The sequence below is a fragment of the Quercus robur genome, chromosome 1 (genome assembly GCF_932294415.1).
Source record: "Quercus robur chromosome 1, dhQueRobu3.1, whole genome shotgun sequence".
NCBI classification, from domain to species: Eukaryota; Viridiplantae; Streptophyta; class Magnoliopsida; order Fagales; family Fagaceae; genus Quercus; species Quercus robur.
This window is the reverse complement of record NC_065534.1, coordinates 32960808-32983943: the sequence shown is the minus strand read 5'-3', so window position 1 is coordinate 32983943 and position 23136 is coordinate 32960808. Positions and strand designations below refer to the sequence as shown.

At 35.1% G+C, this 23136-nt stretch overlaps 2 protein-coding genes across 3 annotated transcripts; one reads left to right on the top strand and one right to left on the bottom strand.

Moving 5' to 3' along the window:
* The first annotated feature begins 9657 nt into the window (after window positions 1-9657).
* Window positions 9658-13187, top strand: LOC126731990 (uncharacterized). 2 transcript variants are annotated; one of them, XM_050435093.1, is made up of 6 exons: window positions 9658-9817; window positions 10070-10157; window positions 11226-12290; window positions 12382-12447; window positions 12529-12727; window positions 12925-13187. In XM_050435093.1, exons 2-6 carry the CDS (start codon window positions 10155-10157, stop codon window positions 12987-12989), a joined length of 1398 nt encoding a protein of 465 aa, XP_050291050.1. In that variant the 5' UTR covers window positions 9658-9817; window positions 10070-10154; the 3' UTR covers window positions 12990-13187. The 2 variants fall into 2 exon arrangements, with proteins under 2 accessions (XP_050291050.1, XP_050291049.1); XM_050435092.1 differs by having other exon boundaries at window positions 11217-12290.
* A 648-nt stretch (window positions 13188-13835) lies between these two features.
* Window positions 13836-20456, bottom strand: LOC126732016 (ras-related protein RABE1c). Its single transcript, XM_050435094.1, has 9 exons — window positions 20268-20456; window positions 20029-20169; window positions 16965-17037; window positions 16782-16882; window positions 15062-15127; window positions 14772-14869; window positions 14518-14580; window positions 14351-14443; window positions 13836-14238 (listed from the first exon to the last, which is right to left on the bottom strand). Exons 2-9 carry the CDS (start codon window positions 20099-20101, stop codon window positions 14155-14157), a joined length of 651 nt encoding a protein of 216 aa, XP_050291051.1. The 5' UTR covers window positions 20102-20169; window positions 20268-20456; the 3' UTR covers window positions 13836-14154.
* Window positions 20457-23136: the final 2680 nt, after the last annotated feature.

The window sequence follows — 23136 nt, the reverse complement described above, 5'->3', positions numbered from 1 at the left end:
TATTTTAGTGCATATGCGTATATACAAAATGTATCACATAAATCCAACAAATTCAATTAAAGACTAAAGTAAGCACTAAGAGACTAAGGAGGTGTTGGGTACATGTACTTAAAAACTGAAAACATGTGTGGAAATACATGTGGGTGAAAAAGTATGTGAAAATACGTGTAATGTTGTTTAAAAACTGAAAACATGTGTTTGAGTGGATGTACCAAATAGGGCCTAACTATTTGAAAATATGCATTTAAAAAATATATAAAAAGAAAACATTTAATTTTGGTTTTTAGGCTAATTTGTTTGTTTGGGCAATTTTTGATAAGTGCTACGTCCACAATATTTTTGCAACACTTTCACTATAAAGTCTAAATGACAAATTGTTACCGGTTCTAATTTAATCCTACTATTGAAATTACTTTTTTTTTCCACATGTAATAGCATGCCACTTAGGATTTGTTGTGAAATTAGTATGAAAAAGTTGTAAAAGTATCATGAAAATGTTGTGAATATAGCATTTTTTGCAATTTTTTGGTTCAACCTTCAATGGTCCAAAATTTTGGAGAGGTCAAATTTTTATTTAAGGTGTTCAATTTTTTTTTTTAGGATGGTCAAGGTTGTTTTCTAGGGTGTTCATTAACCCATATTAATTTAAAAATCAAATTTTTAAGTAGTACAGGAGAAATTTTTACTAACAAAAGAATGAGATACAAAGGTGGAATCAAAACACTCTCACAAAAACCTAAATCCCAAAAGAAGGAAATTATGTTTACAAAGCAAGATTCCAATTCTTAGAATTGTGTTTTCAAAAAAAAAATTTATGAAGAGGCAATTGAATTGTCCAAAATATTTTTCTCATAACACAAATTTTAATAAAATAATATTATATTTTAAAAAATAAAAAATAAGGATATAAAAAAAAAAAAAAAAAAAACGTCAATGACAGTATGAACTCCCACTAAAAATTTACTATTAAAAAAAAAAAAAAATTGGTAGCACCATATTCCCCGTAGAAATAGATTAATTGTTCCATAAATTTTTAACCTGGGTAATAATTTTTAGCTTGAATTTTCATTACCTCTTAAAACCTTTATGCCTATAAAATAAAGTACGTAACCTGTGAAACATCATAAAAATTCAGCGAAAAAAAAAAAAAAAACTCTTTGACGTAGATGTCTGACAGCCCAAATCTGTGTCTCACACCTTCTGATCAGAATCTCTCTCACTCACTCTGTCACTCACAGGTTCTCTTGGCCAAATTTCTTTTCTTTTCTTCCATGCATAATTACTGATATTTTGGTAACACAGGTAACAATGGGGAGAACTTTCTTTGTATCGTTGGATCAAACGGAAAGAAACAAGTTTTTCATGTGTTCCACTTGCCACACACCTATCACATTGTGGCAAAGATTAAGTTGCAAAGGTAAAAAAGTTCATCACTTCTTTAATATATCTTGGAACTTTTTACTTCTTGTTTTATATGCAGTTCTTGAATGATTGATATGCACGGGTTCTTGAATATCTTGAAACACCTTTGTGCTTGATATGCACAGGTTCTTGAATGATTCAAACTAGAAATAATTTTGGGTTGAATTTTGTACTTGTAGGGCTTTCTATAACCTCAACTCGATAGGAGGAAGTTTTGAAAATGTGTAAGTTTTAAAAAAACATTGAGTAAGATTGTAGCCTTAAGCTACATCTAATTTTGTAACTAAACTTTATTCTAATTATATTTTCTAATATTGTCAAAAGTTGATGTAAACATATATGTTAAGTTTGTGTGCAGCAATGGGTTGTCTTTGGGATGGTCTGCAGCTCGTGGACCCAGATACGGCAGTGTGTTGTGGAAGATTGATATACTTTTAGTTTTGGAGTTCCATAGCTCTTAAAATCTATACCAAGTTACCAACAGAAAGGCGAAAAAAAATCTATCCCACGCCTAATATAGTTTTTTTTTTTTTTTTTAGGTAATTTGGTATGTTAGACTTTAAGATACATCATACATGTAATGCCCTTTTGTATGTTAGACTTGAAAATACATAATATCCTTTGTGTGTTAGATATGAAGACATGCAAAACGCCTCTTCTTCCTTAAAAGTTACCATAATTTTTTAGTGAAATTTGTGGTGTGCATTTGTGTTAGAACTCATTTTCCTCTCCCTTGTATGTGCATTTGTTTCTCAAAAAAGAAAAAAGTGTAATGCCTCTTTGATAGGAAGTCACATTAGATTATGCGGTGCAACTTATTATTAGTTTTCTCCACTATTTCAATAAGTTTATTAAGAATCTTCTATATTAATTGGTTGGCACCTCAATTTCTAATAAAGATATTCATAATTCAAACCCCCAACTATTGTTGTATAAAAAAATTTTGAATAAATTTCCTTGTAAAATAATTGTAATATTTAGTTATTTTATAGACAAAATAAAAATCACATTATATATATGTGTGTTCACAAATTGAAAATTGCATGATATAGTGGTTAATAGATAAGCAAGTTTCATGCCTACTAAAAAATGCATATATCCTTCAATTATTTTTTTTACATTCTTGACTATGTGTTACTAATTTTCCCCCTTTCTGTTGGACATTGCTTCAATTGTTGCATGATATAGTGTTTTAATTGTTTCCCACATAAAATAAATTGTTTCTCATATAAATCTTAGAAAAATTATATTAAAATTTCATTATGCTATAACAAAATAAATATATTTATTCTATTACACATGCACGCACGCACATACACATATATATTGCGTGTGACTGAAAGGAGTTAGAAAATTTGAAGAACTAAGATTTATTTTAGTGAATTCACAAATATTTAATTTTTTATTGCTTTTGTGTCAATTGTTGTCAACGCAACTAAACATGAATAAGAAAGTCATATTCTAAATTTATTATTATTATTCCAACTAAAAATTATCTTATATAGAGTTTATAAAAATAATGGATAATTACAGCAAACCCACCTATGGTATAGCCCGTTTTCACTTTACCTACCCATGGTTTAAAACTTTACACTTTGCCCACCTAAATTTCAATCCGTTACCCATCCGTTACCCACCTCTGTTAAAACCAAGGGTAAAAATGTATCTTATCTTCACTGTTATGTCTCTCTCCTCTAAAAACAAAAATAACATAAAAAACTCAAACAAATAAGATCAAAGAGGGGGGTTTTGTACCCATTTCAGATTTTTATATCCCAACCTTTCAATCAAACCCCTTTATCAAACCAAAACTTAATTCACTATCCAACACAAGAAAACCCTCTGGAAAATTCACCCAAACCCACCATTAACAGACCCCCAAAACCAAACCCAACATAAAACCCAATCTCATTCACAGATTGAAAGTAGCAGGAGAGAATCAAAGGGTTTCAAATGAGTTCCAGCAAAGGCCAGAGAAAGGTGGATTAGCCATGGATTTCTTCGCCCAAACCCCAGACCCATATATCTCGAGCCTTCTCGCCGTTGCTCACTGCTGCCATCACGCGGTGGTCCAATTGGCCGTTGGTGTTTGGTCGCTGCTATTTGGCCGTTGGTGTTGGGTTGCTACTACTGTTTAAGCCTTCTCTATTTGAGTCGTTGCTCACTGCTGCTGCTAGCACGCAATGCACAAAACAAAACAAGGACTAAACGGCTTGAGAGATCTGATCGACTGCCATGGCTTTGGTCGTACCTTGTCTGCTGCTCCCACTGCTTGTTTGAAGAGTGAAGAGTGTTCATACCTCTTTCTTTCTTTTTTTTTGGTTTGGCCATTGAGGTGGTTTTTTTTTTTTTTTTTTAATAGGGGCCATTGAGGTGTTTGGGGAAAAAAATAGAAATTTAGAATTTATTTCACAACAGAGAAATAAATTTAGTTTTTTTTTTTTTTTGCTTTCAACTAGTACAGTGCTAACTTCAAAGAATATCTTTATTATTTATAATTTTATCGCATGATTTTTTTTTTTTCCAATGCTAAATATTTTACGAGAAAGATTAATGTTAATTGTTAAAGAAATAGATCATTACACAGAACCATACCCTTGAACTCAACTCTGGAAACATGTGTTGCTGTCTTTGTCCTTGCATAGAGACACAAAACCCTCCAAGCTCTTTCAAAAAAAGTCAAACCCTAACTTTTTGATTCGTGTTATGTTATGTTTTGGTTGTAAAAGTTGTTTTCTAACGGAAAAGCCAAAGGTGGGTAATGGATAAATAACGGATTGAAGTTCAGGTGGGCAAAATGTAAAGTTTTAAACCATGGGAAGACAAAGTGAAAACGGGCCAAACCACAGGTGGGTTTTCTGTAATTATCCCTAAAAATAGTCATATAAATTCATTTTATATAAATAATTAATGCACAACTATAGATAAGTAATATATGTATTTACTTTATTAGCTAATTTAAAGAACTAATACTTTGATATAAATGCAAACTTTGTTGATTTAGAACCCTAAATAAATAGAACTTCAAGAAATGCGCCACATGTCACAAGCTCATACTCTCTAACATGAGACATCTGCTTTTATATATATATTAATATTGATTGATTTTGGCATATTGACCAGCGAGTGGAATTCACGCATTCATAGTATTATACAATTATACACAAGATGCTCATTAGTCACTATTAATGACTATTGAATATTCTTTGATAATTTGGATATACACATTGATGATTTATCTACTTCAAAACTTGGTAAAATTACATTTTACTCTTCTAAATTATAACCTCTTTTATATTTAGTTCTAAATTTTGAGAATTCATATTTTATCCCTCTAAACTAAAGTTGAGAGAAAATCTCATTAAATCTCAAATTGGAGTCTAATGTTATACCACGTGTCCTATCCAATTTTCTTAATTTTGGTGCAATTATTTATTATGCTATAAAATCGAGGAATCCAATTTAATTTTTTTTCATTTTTTGTGCTAAATGAGTTATGAAGTGAGAAAACCATAAAATCAAAATTAATAAAACTTAAAAAAAATCACCATATTTGATCATTTTCTTATAGTATTATTATTATACAAATAGAGATTGGAAAAAATTAAATTGAGAATTTCATGGATAACAATTTAATGAATTTTTTTTTTTCATTTGTTTCAAATAAACTTATATTTATTTTATTAGTAGCTATTTTATTTTTTTCAAATATACAAATATTATATATAAACTCGGTAAAATTTAAATACGTATTTAATTATGCTTATGTGTAAATATATCTCATACATATGCATGAGATTACAAGCTACTTTAATTTAGAGTCATGAAACATGGCTTGTCCACCACTGGGTAAGGCTTTGGGGTTCGACTAGGTTTGCTCTCCAATTCGAGTCTCAATAGCTGCAACACCTTGTGGCTAGCGGCAGACTCCCACCACGAACGAGGATTAGTCGAGGTGTGCGTAAACTGGCCCGGACACCCCGTGGGAAACCAAAACAAAAAGAGTCATGAAACATCAAACTTTAGTATTATTAACCCCAAAATGTTTTACTCCTATAACTTATTAATTTTGTTAAATTACTAGCCCATGCCTAACATCCTTGGTTTGACAAAACAAAGTCATGTGGCTCTTTATTGGGAGTTTCTACTCATATTTCTTTCATTCTTGTTCATAAACTGAGACGTCTGGGGTGACCAAGCTACCTCTGATTCTTGACAGTGCACTAACCATCTAAACCATCCAATTGGATGATTGTAGGAAAGGGGGAAATTGATAGCTAAAACTTGTCCATCACCTAACCATTAACAACCGGGATGATGACCCATACAAATATGATCGTTCAATCCTTTAGACGACTAGTGAGTGGTGAAGGTATCGTTTAATTAAGGAAAATTTGATTCTATAGCAAGTCATTTTTACCCACCAACCCATGTTCTTAAGTTATGGGCACAAACTTCAATAATTACACCATTAAAAGCATTAACATCTGGTTTCTACAAAATATCTCATTTTAACATCTCAAAAGTTGATTTATTTATTATACTATAACATTTTACAACAAACCTAACATCCCAACTTTTATATTCGTATATAACATATTAAAATAATATATCTACTAATGAAGTGTAAATTCGTAAGTCGTAGTGAACACGTCCTGATGGAGACGGATATTCGTCTGCGTCACTGTGGAAGTAGCAATCCCTCACGATGGTCACTAGTGTGGTGCTTGCCACAACACTTCCGATGCCAAAGTTAGTATAAGAAGCTTATAGCAAATAACAGAGTACAAAAATAACTAAGGATGCTATTTTGTGTCAATGTACCTTCTGTTGGAGGTGCGAGGGCTATATATATACATTCTCTTAGCTCCTAGCCATTGTGGGTGTTATGGTGGTTTTAATGCTCCTTTGGGTAACGTCTCACCCCCAATAATGTGGACTTTAATGGGCTTCCAACTGTTTGAATAGCTGGCCTTTTAACCGCCTGACTCATTTATTAACTGTATTGAATGGCTTCTCTACCTTCATTAGCGGTGTGGTTGTATCACTGGGGATGCTTAGTTGTTTCGTCTGTCAAGGTGACTTCATCAATATTAATGACTTCGTCCAAGGAGGTTGACTTCGTCAGTCCCATCAACTGCCTCCGAGGTTCTATGGTCGTCGTGACGTGTCATGACGATCATAGAAGATGAAAGGTTTTTATGAGCTGTCCATGACTCTTGGGGTTTCGCTCCGTATTAAATGCATAGTGGCGGTGCCACACACATCATGGCCACGTGGCACATTCTGATCAGTGGAGTTAATACTCCAATTGTATAACTCTTGGGTTTCCCACTGAATTTTAGTTTTTTGAGCTTTGGTTTTTAAACTTCTCCCCTTCTCATTTTTCCCTTTCACTTTTCTCAAAACTTTCAATCATTGCATCGAGTGTTTTCTTTCCCAACTTCACTTTGCAACTCTTCTCCAAGCTGGTGTGCAATGCAGTGGTGCCTCCCACACTTGCCTTTTTTAAGGAACACTTCTTCTCTTTTTTTGCATTTTTTTTTTTTTTTTTTATTGCGATACAACTTCTGATCTCTTTCTTTCTCTCCTTTCCTTTTTTTTTTTTGGTCTTTGTCTTCGATTTCTTGGGGATTTAGCTTTTATTTCTTCCATTTGTGCTTTTCCTGGTTTTCCATGGTTAGTAGCTCTGAGGTTAGGATAGCTTGCCCCTCAATTTCTTTCCTTTTTGCGCACTTAGGAGGGTCTTTAGGTGTTTTCCCACACCTTGAGAATTTTTTTTTTGAGGGTAACAGTTTGAGCGTCGCATTGGCCGATCTATTGCCTTTGCTTTGTCAATCGATTGACTGGTTTAAGAGTTTGGTGAGAGAGCGGGAGATAATGTCTAAGGTTAGGTCTAGTGAACTCGAGATTGGGTTATCGTCTAGCAGTGACCCAGTGGAGGGAGATACTGCCGTCTCTATCCCTCAAGAGGCTAGGGCTTTTCATGCCCTTAAGGAGGAGTGTGGGTTGGATGCTGATACACTAGGTAGATTTAAGGATAGATTCCAATTCCCAGAGCGAGTTAGGGTTCGTCTGCCCAATGAGAAGGATCGGGCCTCTCACTTCTTCCCCAAGGAGGTATGCTTTTACGAGTCTGCCTTTGTCTGTGGGTTGAGATTTCCTGTCCATCCCTTCCTCATGGAGCTATTAGACCACTTCGGTATTACTCCTGGGCAGCTTATGCCTAACTCATGGGGGATTGTGGCCAACTGTATGGGGATATGGCTGGCCACTACGAACGGAGGTATGCTCAAGGTAGACGAGCTTGTCTACTTGTACCGCTTGAAAGAGTATAGGAGCACAGGTATTATGAATTGGTGCCCTGGCAACGAAGGACCAAGATCGTCAACGGTTTACATTCGTCTTTCAGATATTGGAAGTCCAGGTTTTTCTTTATGTCTGGGGACGATTTTGAGACTCCCTCTGGCGAGGTTTGGGGTGATCTCCCGAGGTTGCATCGTCGATGGGGAACCCCGACCTTAGGTGCGTCATTATTTCTTCTTGCCATTTAAGTTTTGTTGCGTTTACCATTATCGCCACTGATTCCTTTACTTTTTGTTTTGCGCAGTTAAGAGACGACCCAAACTTAAGAGCAAGTATCAGGAGCGTGTGGAGAAGGCAATCGAATACGCGCAGACAGTTGAGAACTGGGATGATCTTGTGGACCCACGGACTCTTGCCTTCTACTGCCTTAGGCCGGAGCCTTCTGCCTTCGTCCTACGCAACCTTGAAATTGAAGAAAAAAGAGTAAGTGTTAGGTTCGTCAATACCGATTTTCTTATATACACTTGTTTTTCTTTTTCACAAGTGTTTTCCTCTTGCAGAAATGACGACCAAATTTAACAAAGATATGTATGCAAGGATGAGAACGAAGAAGGACGAGCCTTTGAGCACGCGCGTGAGCGCGTGCTTAGAGGCTAGTATTTTCTAAAAATCTAAAAAATTTATGGAGTTTGGTGAAGCCACTGGGTGCGACTTCTAAGCCCAACTTTTATTATATAGTATATGATATGATATATGACTAATCACTAATTAGTGCAATGCACGAGCTCTTTCTTTTTCTTTTTCTTTTTTTTTTAGTAATGCACGAACTAATTGAAAAGCTATGTATGTAACCAACACTTTAAATGCTATATATATAACCAAAACTTTTTTTTTTTTTTTTGATAAGTATATATAACCAAAACTTAGTTATGGAGAACATTATCATTGATATACGGTTGGCTTATTGCATAATTTAGGAAAAAAAAACATAAAAGACAGTGACTATAATTTATTTTACATATATAATTTCTATTTTTAGAATCTAATTTATAAGTGGATAAAGTAATTTGAAAATCAACAAGTGAGTGACCCTATTTTTTAGGAAATATTTTAGTGAGAGTTAAAATTGTATTATGACCGCCGGATTATCATTTAGTTTTGTGTCTACTTAAACATAGGGGTGTAAGGGTATTTTTGAACAAAAAAAAAATAATAAGGAATTCAAATAGGAGAAACCTCTTAAATAGTAGTATAGACTAGCCTCATCACATGCGCTTCGTGCGTGCGATGAGGCTTTTTTTATTTTTTTAGTGATCCTATTTTGTAGGAAAAAAAAAACTGTGTTTTTTTTTATTACAATATATATATATATATATATATATAATTTTTATTTTGAAAATCTAATTTATAAATTTATAAATCAATTTGAAAATTAATAGGAGAGAAGTCTTATTTTTTAGGCAATGTTTTAGTAGAAGTTAAAGTTGTATTTTTACCTAATTGTCATTTAGTTTTGCCTCTACTTAAATATAGGGGTGTAGAAGAATTTTTGAACTAAAAATGAGAAATTTAAACCAGAGAAACTCCTTAAATAAGTATAAATTAATTTAAATAATATTAATTTCCAAGAAGGAAGTGAATCTATTCTATTTTTGCACCAATGACTTGGCAGATGACATGGCTAAGTTGCAAGTACAGTTGTTTGGCTATTGCTCATATTATCCACCAGAATCTCACCACGTGTATAGAGAGCCTCAATCCCCATTCGCCACTCGTCCTACATGACTTGACCAAAAACCACCTCAGTCAAGTGGCTCAACCGAACCAACGGTCCAGATTCATTTACGCATTACACGTGTACGACATAGATGATCGTAACCGTTTCTCTATCTCATGCGATTTTACCCACTTTTTTTATATTCCCCTCTCCGAGAAAAAATCGAGTGCTCCTCACACTCGAACATATCCATTTTTTTTTTGCCTTCTCTCTCTGTGAGAAACATTCACCGCCGGTGTGGCTTCACCGGAAAATTCACCCACTTCCGACCGGATATCCACGGTCTGGTCAGTTTCCCGGTCATCGTCGAAGGTACCGATCGTCAATTTTCTTTCTTTCTAATTCTCCATTTCTAGGGTAATCGCATTTCTGTTACTCATTTGCAATTGAAAATTGAAATTTCACGTTCAAATTTTTCATGTGTTTTTTGCTGAAATTTTATATTAGTTTAGGGTTTTGTTTTGAATATGAATTTGTACAATGTTTCATTTTGCAATTTTTTTTTTTTGTTTTGGCTAATTGTATGTCCGTACACTAAAAGCAAAGCTTCGGTGTCTTTCGCAGATGTTACTCTGAATAATATTCTTAAATACTTCGTTGAGACGCAAACAACGTGCGGTGAAAGTGAAAGTTGAATCGCAAAGCAAAAATGGTACCTTCTAGATTCTTAATTCTTACGTTGGAAATTTTCCCATGTAATGCTTCCTTTTTTTTTTTAATTATTATTTGGGTTTTGGGGTTTGTTTGTTTGTTACTAATGTTTTGTTTTGTTTTGTTTTGTTTTGTCATTATATATGTGTCTGTGTTACTGTGTTTGTGAAAAATATGGCATTTGAGTGAAATTGCAGCTTCAATATTGGGACATTTATAAATTTAATATTTTTGGATATTTATTGATATGGAATGTCTTTTTTCCAAACTAAGTTTCTGCGCATGGTTGAGGTTGAGGTGAGAGAATTGATCGGGTTGACCTGTTCTTTTGAAGGTTGTTTAAATTTTGAAATGATCCATTGTTAAAAAATTGAAACGGCTTCCACACGATATATGGAATGTGATGGACCGATGGTTCATTGCCAGTGAGAGGATGGTCTTCTAGGGCTGCAAGTGTTCCACACTGCCATTTTTGCTTGCTAGATTCTCTTTCTTTTATTATCCTAGTTTATTTTAGATTAAAAATACTTAGGCTTCAGAAAATGGTAGGTTGGAGGCTAATGATGTATTCCTTTAGGTTGGATGGATCGGATTTTGGCAAGCCTAGAAAAGATGTAAATCTGTAATAGTTAGGGAGGGAGGAATTAATTGAGTGTATATGTTGGCTGAGTTCGGCTGCAAGAATGCAGTATTCAGAGCCTGATTTTGCACTGTGCTCTGCGTTTTGCTAGCAGCACTCTTTGTAAACTCTAATATGCTTATATAATAAGTAATAAAATTTCATTAAAGATATAAAGGTTTTTTTTTAATAACTTTTGTTGTCCTTTACCTAGACAATGAAAATATCACCATTCAAATTTTAAGAAGATATGTAAAAGTATATTCCAATTCTTTGGAAAAGGAAGATAATATTTTAAGGGTGAAAAGAGCTGGGGGAAAATGAACCTTGTGTATTGTGACTAATTGGATGCTTGAATTAAACCTTTCTGTTCGTATCCACCATAAGGAAGTGTTTGCATGCTGTGTGAGTCTGCAACAGTTTAGTGATTGATTCTGGCAGTCTTTGCAGGACAAGGGATTTTGGATGTCAAAGGGTGCTGGACATGTAAACGACGTAGACCCAACATTTGATAATACTTCCAGAATTGAACCAAAGCGATCACATCAATGGTTTGTAGATGCTCCTGAAACAGAGCTGTTCCCTAACAAGAAGCAAGCAGTGCAAGCTCCAAACAACAAATCAAGTTCAGGAATGTCAAATGCTAATATTCCTTCTTGGGAGAATGCCTCAAGTTTTCATTCAGTCCCAAGCCAGTTCAATTACCGCTTTTTTGGATCTGAAACAGTGAGGCCTGTCAATTTTGCTGAAAGGAATATTGTTGTTGAAACAGAGAATCCAAATGTGAGAAGAAAGAGTATGGATGACCAATTTGGAGAAGACGCGTCTGTTGGTTTGTCCATATCTCATGCTATGGAAGATCCTGAAACATGTCTTACCTATGGTGGAATAAGAAAGGTCAAAGTCAATCAAGTTAAGGATTGTGATAATGGGGTGCATATGCCAAAGGGACACGGTTCTAATGGGGAAAATATCAGTCACCTGTCTTCAGGTCAGGCCTATAACAGAGAAAGTGAAGCTGGTTTTGCATCAATAGGGCAGCCTTATAACCAGGATGACAATGTTACTTTAATGGGTCATGCCTACAATAGGGGAGATGCCAATATCAGATCGACAGGTCCCACCTTTGGAAATGAAGATGGTAATTCCATTTCAATGGGTGACACGTACGGTAAGGGGGAAGCTAATATAATATCTTTTGGCGGGTTTCCTGATGAACAAGATATTATCCCTGTGGGAAGGCCAGTCAGCAACTATGATTTATTATACACTCAGTCTTCAGTTCAAACATTAGAAACAGCCCACGAGAAAGAATCGGATCAAACAAATGCCAATACAGTTCTTAGTGCCACTCCAGCAGCTAAATTAAGACCTGAATCTGTTTCTAAGAATAAGCCAGAATTCAAAACATCAAGGAAAGAAGCTCCAAACAGCTTCCCCTCTAATGTTAGAAGCTTGATCTCAACAGGCATGCTTGATGGTGTTCCTGTGAAGTATGTGTCCTTGGCACGGGAGGTAATTTCCCTTTTTTTTTTCCGCCCATTTTTTGAACTTCAGTTGCCATTTCACTTTACTGACTTACAATTATATTTTTACATTTAACTAGGAGCTTCGTGGAATTATAAAAGGTTCTGGATATCTTTGTGGGTGTCAGTCATGCAATTTTTCTAAGGTGAGTAATCCATTGATTCATAACTTGGTGCAGCAAAATATCTTGAGAGCTAACTGTTGAATCTTTATGGTTTCTGCATAGGTGCTGAATGCTTATGAGTTTGAGCGCCATGCTGGTTGTAAAACAAAACATCCAAACAATCACATATACTTCGAGAATGGAAAGACTATCTATCAGATTGTACAAGAATTAAGAAGCACGCCTGAGAGTTTGTTGTTTGATGCGATTCAGACTGTTTTTGGAGCACCTATTAATCAGAAGTCCTTTCGCATTTGGAAAGGTAGCAATCATACATATCAGTTGTTGCTCTCTTTTCTTTTCTTTATAAAAAATGTTCATGGTTTAGCTTTTCATTAACTCTCCCACTGTTTTGGGGGGAGGGGGGCTGCCATATTTTAACCGTGACACTAATCTTCTTCTTTCTTCCCATACTTAAGTTATTTTTGTTTTGATTCTTTGTTTCCTCTCGTTTTCTAGAATCATTTCAAGCTGCAACTCGCGAGCTTCAGCGTATATATGGAAAGGAAGAACTGAATATATAGGAGTATTCTAGATGAGCCGTAGTCAAAGTGTAATATAAGGTGAAATGTGCATAGAACAAGTACAACTCTTTTGTAAATTATGTACTCTATCCCTTGGGAAGGAAGAGCAGGTGTTTTTTTGTTCTTTTGGTGCAAGTACAACTCTTTTGTAAATTATATACTCTATCACTTGGTATGGAAGAACAGGTGTTTTTTGTTCTTTTGGTACAGAATGATGTAAAACATGATATTGTGCTTTCATCCATCGAGATGAGGTGCTTTGCGATGGTATTTATCATGTTATGGAAAACTAGTGCCTGTGATTTTCTCATCCAACTAAAGTGTTTCAGATGTACAGATCCAAGAGTGTACGTATACAACAATAAAATATTACAACTTATTCAGATTATCGTGTTTCTCCTCTAGAGTAAAGGTTAAATCAGTTGCTTCACTTCTTGAATAACTCTCATGTTGTGTTGAATCGGACTCATTTCCTTCATCCTAGCCAAGTTTAGTATAAAACACATACAAAACTCCCATGGTGTCTTTAAATCTGAATATTTCCTGGGAGAAGCTTCTCTAGGATTGCTGGTGTAATAAAGGAGGCATTTTTAAGATTGCTATATGAAACAAGATGTCGGGATTGGGGAGGCCAACAAGAATACGGATCCAGTGACCAAAACCCTGGTCTTAATCTCAGCTGGCTGAAATAAGTACTTAACCAAGGATCAAAATTATACTCCAGAGACATCCTGTGTTCACACTTTACAATTTTACAAGTCGGCTTGTTATAAGAAGTTAACCACGTCTTTTAGAGTCTCTTTCAAGAAGGAACTCGATTTTCAAGGGCCAAATTTACTCATCTAATAAAAAGCATAACCCATCTTTCTACATTAGAAACTACAATTTATATAAACTGTTCATTTCCCAAGCAAAAGAAAGAAACCGGGTAGAAGACAAATAAAGCTGTTGTTTGCCACAAGATACACATCAAATGTTAGCCACGAAATAAAATTCTCAAATAAAGAAGCTACCCTTCACACACTAAAACAAGTTCAGAAAGAATGAGTCAGGAAAATTACAAGCACCCATCACATTGTTATGACAATTAGTTTTTTCTGTTTCTTTTTCGGTTTCCAGACAGTGTGACCTCCATGACATGTCCCTGCTCAAATAATGGGTGTTCTTAAGATCCACAGCAAGCTGATTTTTGGGCAGCTTGACCAGCTCCAGCTGCCTGGTCTGGTTGATTGATCCTAATGGTTGTAGGCTGCAATGACAACCACAGAAAGACATTTTCAAAACCTGATGCCAATAGTGACCACCAGTAGTATCATTTATACTTCATTCTTATTCAAGTTTAAGGCAGGATTTTAAAGTACCTCGGCCCTAGAGTCTGTGTCTGCAAGCCTTTGCTTTATATCCCTTGCTATCGAAAAGAAAACTTGCTCCACATTTAGATTTGTCTTTGCACTCTGCAAGGAAAAGTGTATTTGAGTACATAACTAAACTAATTAACAAGTTTCAATAATGAGTAAGCATTACTTACAGTTTCAAAGAACTTGATTCCATACTCATCAGCAAGTGCTTGGCCCTTGGATGTAGGCACAGCCTAACAAGAAAAAAAGCAAGATTATAATAAAAGATGGTTGGGGATGGTGCTAAGTGCAAACACTCATCCACAAAGGCAGGATGAAGGAACTAGAAGGATGATTAATTCTAGATACTAATCAAAGTAAGCTTTCTTTTTTTCACCCTAGAGCAAAAGAGGCTTTATGAATAATTATAAACAAAGGAACATACCCTTTTGCTTTCATCCATGTCAGCCTTGTTCCCTACCAGTATCTTGTTGACATTATCTGAAGCATGCTGTTCAATGTTGCGAATCCAATTCCTAATATCTGTAAACAGTGAGAAGACAGGTCTATAAAAAAGCAGTAGAAATCCAAGAAACCATAAATTGTCAACCAACAACCTCGGTAAGACTAGATAATGCAACAAAAAATAAACATCCAATTATCCAAATCTTTAACTGCTCTATCTATGTGTGTGCACAAGCACATAAGAAGAGAAGAGAGGGGTGAGGGACTTACTGTTGAAAGATGATTCATCAGTCACATCGTAGACAAGCAAAATACCCATGGCTCCCCGATAATAAGCTGGAAATAAAAATTTAAAAACAGAGTTACTAGGGAAAATAATATGAAGACGCAAACTCAATAAGCATTTGTAGCAGCAGTTCAAAACAATGAAAGACAACAAATTACAAGAAAACAGCAATAGAAACCATCCAACCACCCAGTATAAGTGTTTAAACAATTCTATCTTGATAATATTATAAAGACCAACATACAGCATTCAGATGATCTTAGACATTTTATCTAACATACTTCCAGTAAATGAGACCAATTGGTGGAGACGACCAGAATCATTGAGAAGGTTCAATGGAGCAAAATGTTAAAGACACAATTGGGCATTTTGAAAGGGGGGTCTAAAACAATTTCCCAGTACGAGGGCATAACTCTCGCATTGCACCTCCAAACTGCCTCAATGCAAATATGCCACACATTAATGCCAAGTCCATTAATGTGAACCTCATTGTGCTAGGGCTCAAGCCCCTGATCCACATCAGCAGTTCCCTCAGTTGCTTTTTATAATTCATTTAGTTAGGTATGTACCCTAAACTAATGCTCCTGATCCACTTCAGCGGTTCTCTCAGTTGCCCTCTCCCAAATTCCCATTTCCATAAGTAATTTTTTTAGGTTCATATCTTCAGAGCCACAAACAAGAAAAGTAGAGGTCTATCTGCCTGAGCTTGGGATAGATGTTAAGCCTGGCTGAAGCTTAAATCAAACCACAGTATCTACTCAAGTTCAGTTTTAACAAGCTAATAATTTACTTATATGTTAGCAGGCCGCTCGGGGACTCCTTTAATAATTTTATTATATTATAATATTAAATAATGGAACAGAAAAACCCATGCAATGGACCGAAGTTTAAAGCTAACATGTTAGTGGAAGAAAAAAGCAGGAGGGCTTGTTACAGAGAGCAACCCTCTTTTGAATCTATTTTCTAGAAGGGCTTAGGTACTAACCATTTATTTCTTGATAATTCAACAGTTGGGGGTAGGGGGATTTGAACCTTGGATGTCTTCATTGGAAACACAAAGAGGTACCAATTGAGCTACAAGGCTCTTGGCCCTAGGCATTATTATTTAATTATGGAGTAAAATGGTGCACCAAAATTGAAGGGATCACCTGTCGCACTTTAGAAACTGATGAGAGAGTCAGCAACTTTCTTTCACCCATACATGGTTTTTACCGTCCTATGTTGAGCCATTTCATATGCTTATGAGCTTAATTTTGAAATATTGAGAATTTAAAAATAAGAAATTAAAAAATCTATTTCCTTCTTGTTGTTTGTTGCTTTTTCTTTTTCTTGTGTTCACCATCATGAACATCTTGTATTTGCTCTTCGTTTTTCATCTTGATTAATATTATTCTTATTACCTATCCAAAAAAAAAATGAGCCTTTCAACTGGCTCAGGCTTGGTCACTAAGAAACAAACAAGCCAAGCCCAAGATAATTGCAACTGGCCCAGGTGAACAACTCTTTGTTAACGGAATCCTAGTGCACCACCAAAAACTAAATTGGTTTTTAGAAAATGCCATTTGTCAAAACTGCAAGATAAAGCCTATCAAATCAACTGGTTTCAGAGTGGAAAATTACCCACCAAACCACTTCCCTTCATAAGTACCATCTATCTTCCACAATTAAAAAACGTCTACACCTGTAATAATTAAAAAGAATTACCAGTTGTGATTGTTCGGAACCGCTCCTGACCAGCAGTGTCCCAAATTTGCAGTTTGATCCGTTTTCCATCAAGTTCAATGGTTCTAATCTTAAAATCGATGCTGCAAGAGAATAATGACATGGTAGATTGGTAAAATTCTTCAAGAATCCAACACTAACTGCTGCAATTCAAAGAATACAAACCCAATGGTAGTGATGAAACTAGTGGTGAAGGAGCCATCTGAGAAACGTAAAAGAAGGCAACTCTTACCCACACCTGTAGAAGTAATGAACAAGAATCAACATGTCAAATTTTAGGAGCAGTGTTACTAGTCCAAAAATTAACTTAATGAGAGAGAGATAATTTTCATTGCCCCAAACACATTCTCTAGTTATGGATATGACAGATCTCCAAAAATGTCAAACTTTTGGAGCAGTGGTACTAGTCTGAAAATTAACTTAATGAGAGAGAGAGAGAATTTTCATTGCCCATAACACATTCTCTAGTTATGGATATGAAATATCCCCAAAAAATTAAACCCCTGATATCCTCCAGCACTGACAGTGTATATTATAAAAATTGCTACTATGCCCCAGGATTCATGCACACTGTTCAACTCAAACTCAACCTCTCCACTGCTTCTGCCCAGCGATAAGTATCTTTAAGAAAGATTAGGATCCTATAGAGTTCTTAAAATCTTATCCATTCATTTGGAAGTTAGTGGGTTGGATTTTTCCACATCATTAATAATTTAAATAGACACAAAAATGTTGATACTCAAAACATTTTTTAAATATTAATGATGTTGTGGTAAAATCTAATCCACTCATTTTAAAATGAATGACTAGGATTTTAAGAACTCTAGAGGATCTTAATCCAGTTTAAGAACATTATGATTGAACTTCACAACATAATCCCTAAAAATTCACTGCCTAAAACCAGTAAACCACAATTAAATATAAAATAACAGCATTGATACAGTAAGACATATTATGAGCCGAACAAGATTGTCAACATATCATCAAGTTAAAGAACCAATTAACAAATCATATAATCTCTGGCTTCAACTCAAGTACTCAACTAGATAGCACAGTTGTCTCCAAAAAGATGTAGAGTTTCTATAGGCTACAAGTGCTCAACTGTAAGCCCTCATTACTAGTCATATTTGTTTAGTATAGTTCATCCTAAAAAGGCCTCTCAAAGTTCAATGAGAAAAGGTATAAAAGGTCCAGCCAAACAGGTCCAGTATGAATGTAGAAATGAAGCAGTATGATAAAGTCCTTAGAATTCTTTGTCTCTCTTGTACATGAAGTAGTCTCTTTGCAGTAAAATATATTTTTGCTTACCAAAATATATATATAAATAAATAAATTTAAAAAATAAAATAAAATATAAAAAATAAAAAAAAAAAGTATGATAAAGAAGCTTTAACATTGAAAATGCTTGCTATCCTCCATCTATGTAAGGCAATGACCTAAGTAGCAAAGTCCTTATCTTTAATATGCCCAAATTTTTTTTCCCATTCACATAAAACAAGGGAACAAGTTTCAATGATTTTTTCCCCCAAACACTGCATAAACTTATCAGCATAACTAATTAAAAAGTCTTTCTCTGCTAAGTGTGAGATCACTACTTTAATATCACTTAATTGTCTCTATACCATGAAGAAATTTAATATCTTCAAGCCAGAACTTTTGAATGAGAGAGAGAGAGGGAGGAGGAGGAGGAACAGGGACCTAAGCCCTATACCCACAGGATATACCAAAGGCCAGAAGAGGACTGCAAAATTTCTGATTGATCACATGTAGGTGGGCAAGACTTTGCTCATGCATGTTCCCTTGAAGGATACACAATAAATTTGTTGAATCAGTACATTCCCATGAAACCACCAACAACAACAAAGCCTTAGTCCCAAAACTTTCAAGATCAGTCATAGATCCTCAATAGACTAATCAAGTTCGACTCGATACATTCTTCTCCACCATTCCTATAAAACCACCCATTCCAAAATCTACAACTCGTATAACACCAAAGCTTCCTAGCTCTAGAGACCATATAAGCCTCAAGGTACTCATCTAAATATATAAATGAGAATATGATACTTGATGTAAAGTAGTTCAACATAGCAAGTTAGAAACCCAGCAGAGAGCTCCAAAATGGTAACACTATATCAAAATAAGCCTCAGACCAGTTAAGAATCAATGCACTTTCTATGATTTTATGATAAAGAAAAAGAAAGAATGGAGGGGTGAGGAGGAGAGCGGGAGAGCTCACTACTCTTGAATTAAACCAAATCAAATTTGAATAATAAGTTAAATCTTATCACCCATGAACACCCCCCACCCCCCCACAAAAAAAAAAAAAAAAAAAAAAAAAAATCCAAGCTAGGAACTATTATTGCAAATTTGTATTAAAAATTAATTTTAAAAGGAAAAACAAAAATAAGAAGAAGAAGGCGGCAAAAACTTCATCAATATAAACATATTGCAAAAAGTGTACTCAAGGACTTGGAAAAGGGCTATTTGAAGTTTAAAACACTAAATAAGATAGTTATCACATCACTTCTTACCCCTACTTAACATGCAACCCAAAAGAAATCAAATTGAAGCATAAATAAATATGAACTTGCCAGAATTTTAGTAAAAACACTTTTTTTTTTTTATTATCTGTAATTGAAGTAAAAAAACAAACAAAAAATCCATCAGGATAGCATAGACCAAGTCACAGTCAAAACATATAGAGAAAGATTTTATATAATAATAAAAACATGGCAAACACAATTTGGAGGCCCAATCTGGTAAACCAATTGAATCAAGGATTGCAGCTAAGCCAGTCATTGAAAAACAGAGTTCAATCTCACATCCAGATAATCCATCATAACTTAGATACACAACAGCAAGGCTATTTCGCAAAAACGATATAACATTGAGAATCAAAAACACCTATTCCTAATAGCTCAAAGACATAAAATTCACATAGTTTGATTAAATTCTCATCATTTCAACTCCTAAAAGCTCAAAAATCAGGTCAGAACAAGTTTAAACCCTGAATCAAACTAGATCTACACAGATTCCACATCAAAACGCCTAGAAATCCCAAACAAAACCAACAAAAAAAAAAAACCTTCCAAATTCCAAAATCAAATCAAGTAAACCTACAATGCAGAAAATCTTCACATTTTTCGAGCTCAGGAACACGATCTAGGTTCTGAACACAAAACGATCCGTTTGGTTCTCGAGAAAATGAAAATTGCTTTAAAAAACGTACCACTGTCGCCGATCAATAACAGTTTTATGAGGTAATCGTAATCGGCCCGAGCTCTTGCCGGTGGAGCAGCCATTGAAATAGTTTTAATCCAAAATCAATCACCTAAAAAAAATTCGAAACCCCTTCGAGTAATTAACCTCTCTGCAATCAAGTCAAAGTAAAATACAAAAAATTAGAATCAAACAAATCACAATGACAAAGCTAAAACTATTTAAAGCAATCGTAGTAACAAGAAGTACCAGATCGGAAAGTTCCACAGAGGGAGAGAGAAAGAGCAAGAGAGAGAGAGAGAGAGCTTTAGAGAGAGAAAAAATGGGAGATAGGGGTCTCCGAGAGGTCAAAACCGAAGGGGCATTGAAATTTAAGAGAGAGAGAGAGAGAGTTATTGAGGTAGTTACTAGTTAATGGATATTTTGGTAATTTTACGAAATAGGAAACAAAATCCTTTGAGTGGTTCACCACCTTCTTCAATTTTAAGCTCCTCCGAGTATGGTGGGTGTGTTGCTAAAATGCGCTCCGCACTCTAAAACTTGCCTTTTTTGTTGTTTACCTTTTTGCCTCGGTGGCGCACATTAGCGGTGAAACTAATCAAGCTCCGCCATCTGTTTAATTTCCAGGTGGCGTATTTTGATTGTTAATTGATGTCGTGGGGGTGTTGTATGGTGGGGATGCATGTGGGAGATTGGAGCCAGGGTGTGTGAGCTGGCAATCCTAATCATCACCCAATAGATACCTCTGTCAAAGCGTTACGTTACAACTGTCATATGGGCATGCAAGTGGGTAAGGAAAAATTAAAAGGAAAATCTATGATGTTGGCTGTATCTTCAATCTATGATGTTGGCCGTATCTTCAATCAGTCGTTTGGTATACTGTGCATATTCCAGTACATTACATGCATAACCAGGTATGATATGTGGGTCAATGAATCAATTATTATGATCCGAGAAGGGTTTGAGTTGATCTTTAAATTTTAAAATTTTGCAATTTACACCCTCAATTATTATAATAATATTAATGTGCCACTTCCCTTATGATCAGATTAGTTAGTTGTTACATATATTAGGGGTGGCAATTTGTGTTCGCATGATAGGTTCGTGTCGTGTCAACTCATATCCGACTATATAGGTCAATACTAACCCGACATATCTATTAAACGAGTCAAGATTCCTCAACCCTAACACGACCCATTTATTAAACAGGTCAATCGTGTCGACTTGTTTATCAGATTTTATCAAAATGAAAAGAAAAAAATAGTATTAACCGGATTGAATTATAAAAAACCAAAAAAATAAATATTATTAATATAAAATTCAGAACTAATGAGTAATTGCATCGCAAATAATCATTCAAAACTAAAGCATATCTGAATGTCACAAATAATCAATCATAATATGTCAAAGAAAATAAACCACAACAACTAAGAAGTTTATATACCTAAGATTTGAATAGTATACTGGCAAATTTTTATTTAATTAAATGGGTCAGACAAGTCAAATAAGTTTCATGGATTGGACACTAAACCAAATCATTTATTAAACAAATCAGTCATGTCAATTCGAATATGACACTAACCCATTAAAACTCAACTCATAATCTGCTAATTTTATATCGTGTCAAGTCGAGTTCACGAGTTGTATCTAATTTTGACACCCCTACATATATATATATATATATATATATATATAGAGAGAGAGAGAGAGAGAGAGAGGTCTAAATCTTAATAACCTGTTTGGATTGAAGGGAAGGAGGAGGAGAAGGGGGAAGAATCACCTCTAGTTTTAAAACCTCCAGTTTCCTCCAATTTTAAAATAGATAAGTGACATATGTATATAAAATGATCTAACGGTTAGGAAAAACTTAACAATTTTCCATCTCTTTGTTGCCTCTCCCTTCACCATCTCTGGAGCCAAATTGATGTACTATACATCACCACCATTCAACCTAAGACTATTGCTGCCTTCACCACCAACACAAGGCCTCTCCGTCGCTGCCTTGCCACTATCAAAAGTCACAGCTGTAGCATCATCAAGTCCGAGCCTCCCTTCAAATTTGTTAGTTTTTCTCAATCCTTTCGTGAAGTCAACACCGCAGATCTCTTATTTGGCCTCCAATATGCAAAACCCAAGAGTACAATCTCCATCTTCACCCACATGCATCGCCACGCGTGATGGCCATTGATCCACACGCTGTCATAGTTTCTTCATCGATCGGTGGTTCACAAAACCAACGCCACGGTTCTCTTCATCAACCTTTGATATGTAAAACCAAGGAAGCTGGCCTCCATCTCTGCTCTCCCGTGTGGCTTGCAATTTGGCTGCCGATCCACGCACCGTCGAAGGTTGCCATCAACTGTTACTCCGACTCTGACAAGCCCATGCCTTCTTCTTGCACTTTTATCTCAAAAAATGTTTGCCTTTGCATCTATTTTTTTAAAACACAAATTGCTAATTTTTTAATTGTTGGATCATTTTATTTACACGTGTCACTCATCTATTTTAAAATTAGAGGAAACTAGAGGTGATCCTCTCCCGAGGAGAAGGAGAGTAAAGTAGAGTAGAATTGGCTGACGCCAACTCTACTCTACTCCCCTTTGATCACCCTTCCTTCCTCCCCCTTCAATTAGAATGGACCATAAACATCTTCGTTAAAAAAATCAGAAGAAGCCAATCCAACTATTAGGCTCTTGGCACATTGCCATCGTCAAGCCACTTAAACACAATATTACCAATCAACAAGTCTAGAGTCTCAAAAAAATTGCTCAATTATCGAAGTGGTAAGTTGTTATTGGTAGGTAAAAAAGAAATGTCAGTGGTGGTCCCAAATGAAAACCTCTAAAAACCTGTTAACTCAACTGCTACAAAATATATATATTTTAGAAATTGTTGTGCCTGTAGCATTACTCTTCTTCTATTTTTGTCTAAATCAAGATTGATTTTTTGTAGGTTAATGACAATATTTTAATTAATGTTAACAAAATTGGCACATTGATATTGTTGTAATCATAGATGGTTAATTGATTAAAAAATAATATTGAGCCTTCACATTGGCTTATGCAAAATTTCCCTTATCTCTTAAACTAAGAACCTACCTTTTGTATCTTAGTTAATC

Excerpts from the sequence above, each read along its gene's own strand:
- LOC126731990 (XM_050435092.1), top strand. Across the intron at positions 12,291-12,381 it reads ATGTGTCCTTGGCACGGGAG|GAGCTTCGTGGAATTATAAA; the intron begins GTAATTTCCCTT and ends ACATTTAACTAG. Across the intron at positions 12,448-12,528 it reads AGTCATGCAATTTTTCTAAG|GTGCTGAATGCTTATGAGTT; the intron begins GTGAGTAATCCA and ends GTTTCTGCATAG.
- LOC126732016 (XM_050435094.1), bottom strand. The coding sequence starts at position 20,101 with ATGGCTGCTCCACCGGCAAGAGCTCGGGCCGATTACGATTACCTCATA. Across the intron at positions 15,128-16,781 it reads GTTCCGAACAATCACAACTG|CTTATTATCGGGGAGCCATG; the intron begins GTAATTCTTTTT and ends TTTTATTTCCAG. Across the intron at positions 14,239-14,350 it reads ACACAGACTCTAGGGCCGAG|CCTACAACCATTAGGATCAA; the intron begins GTACTTTAAAAT and ends TTGTCATTGCAG.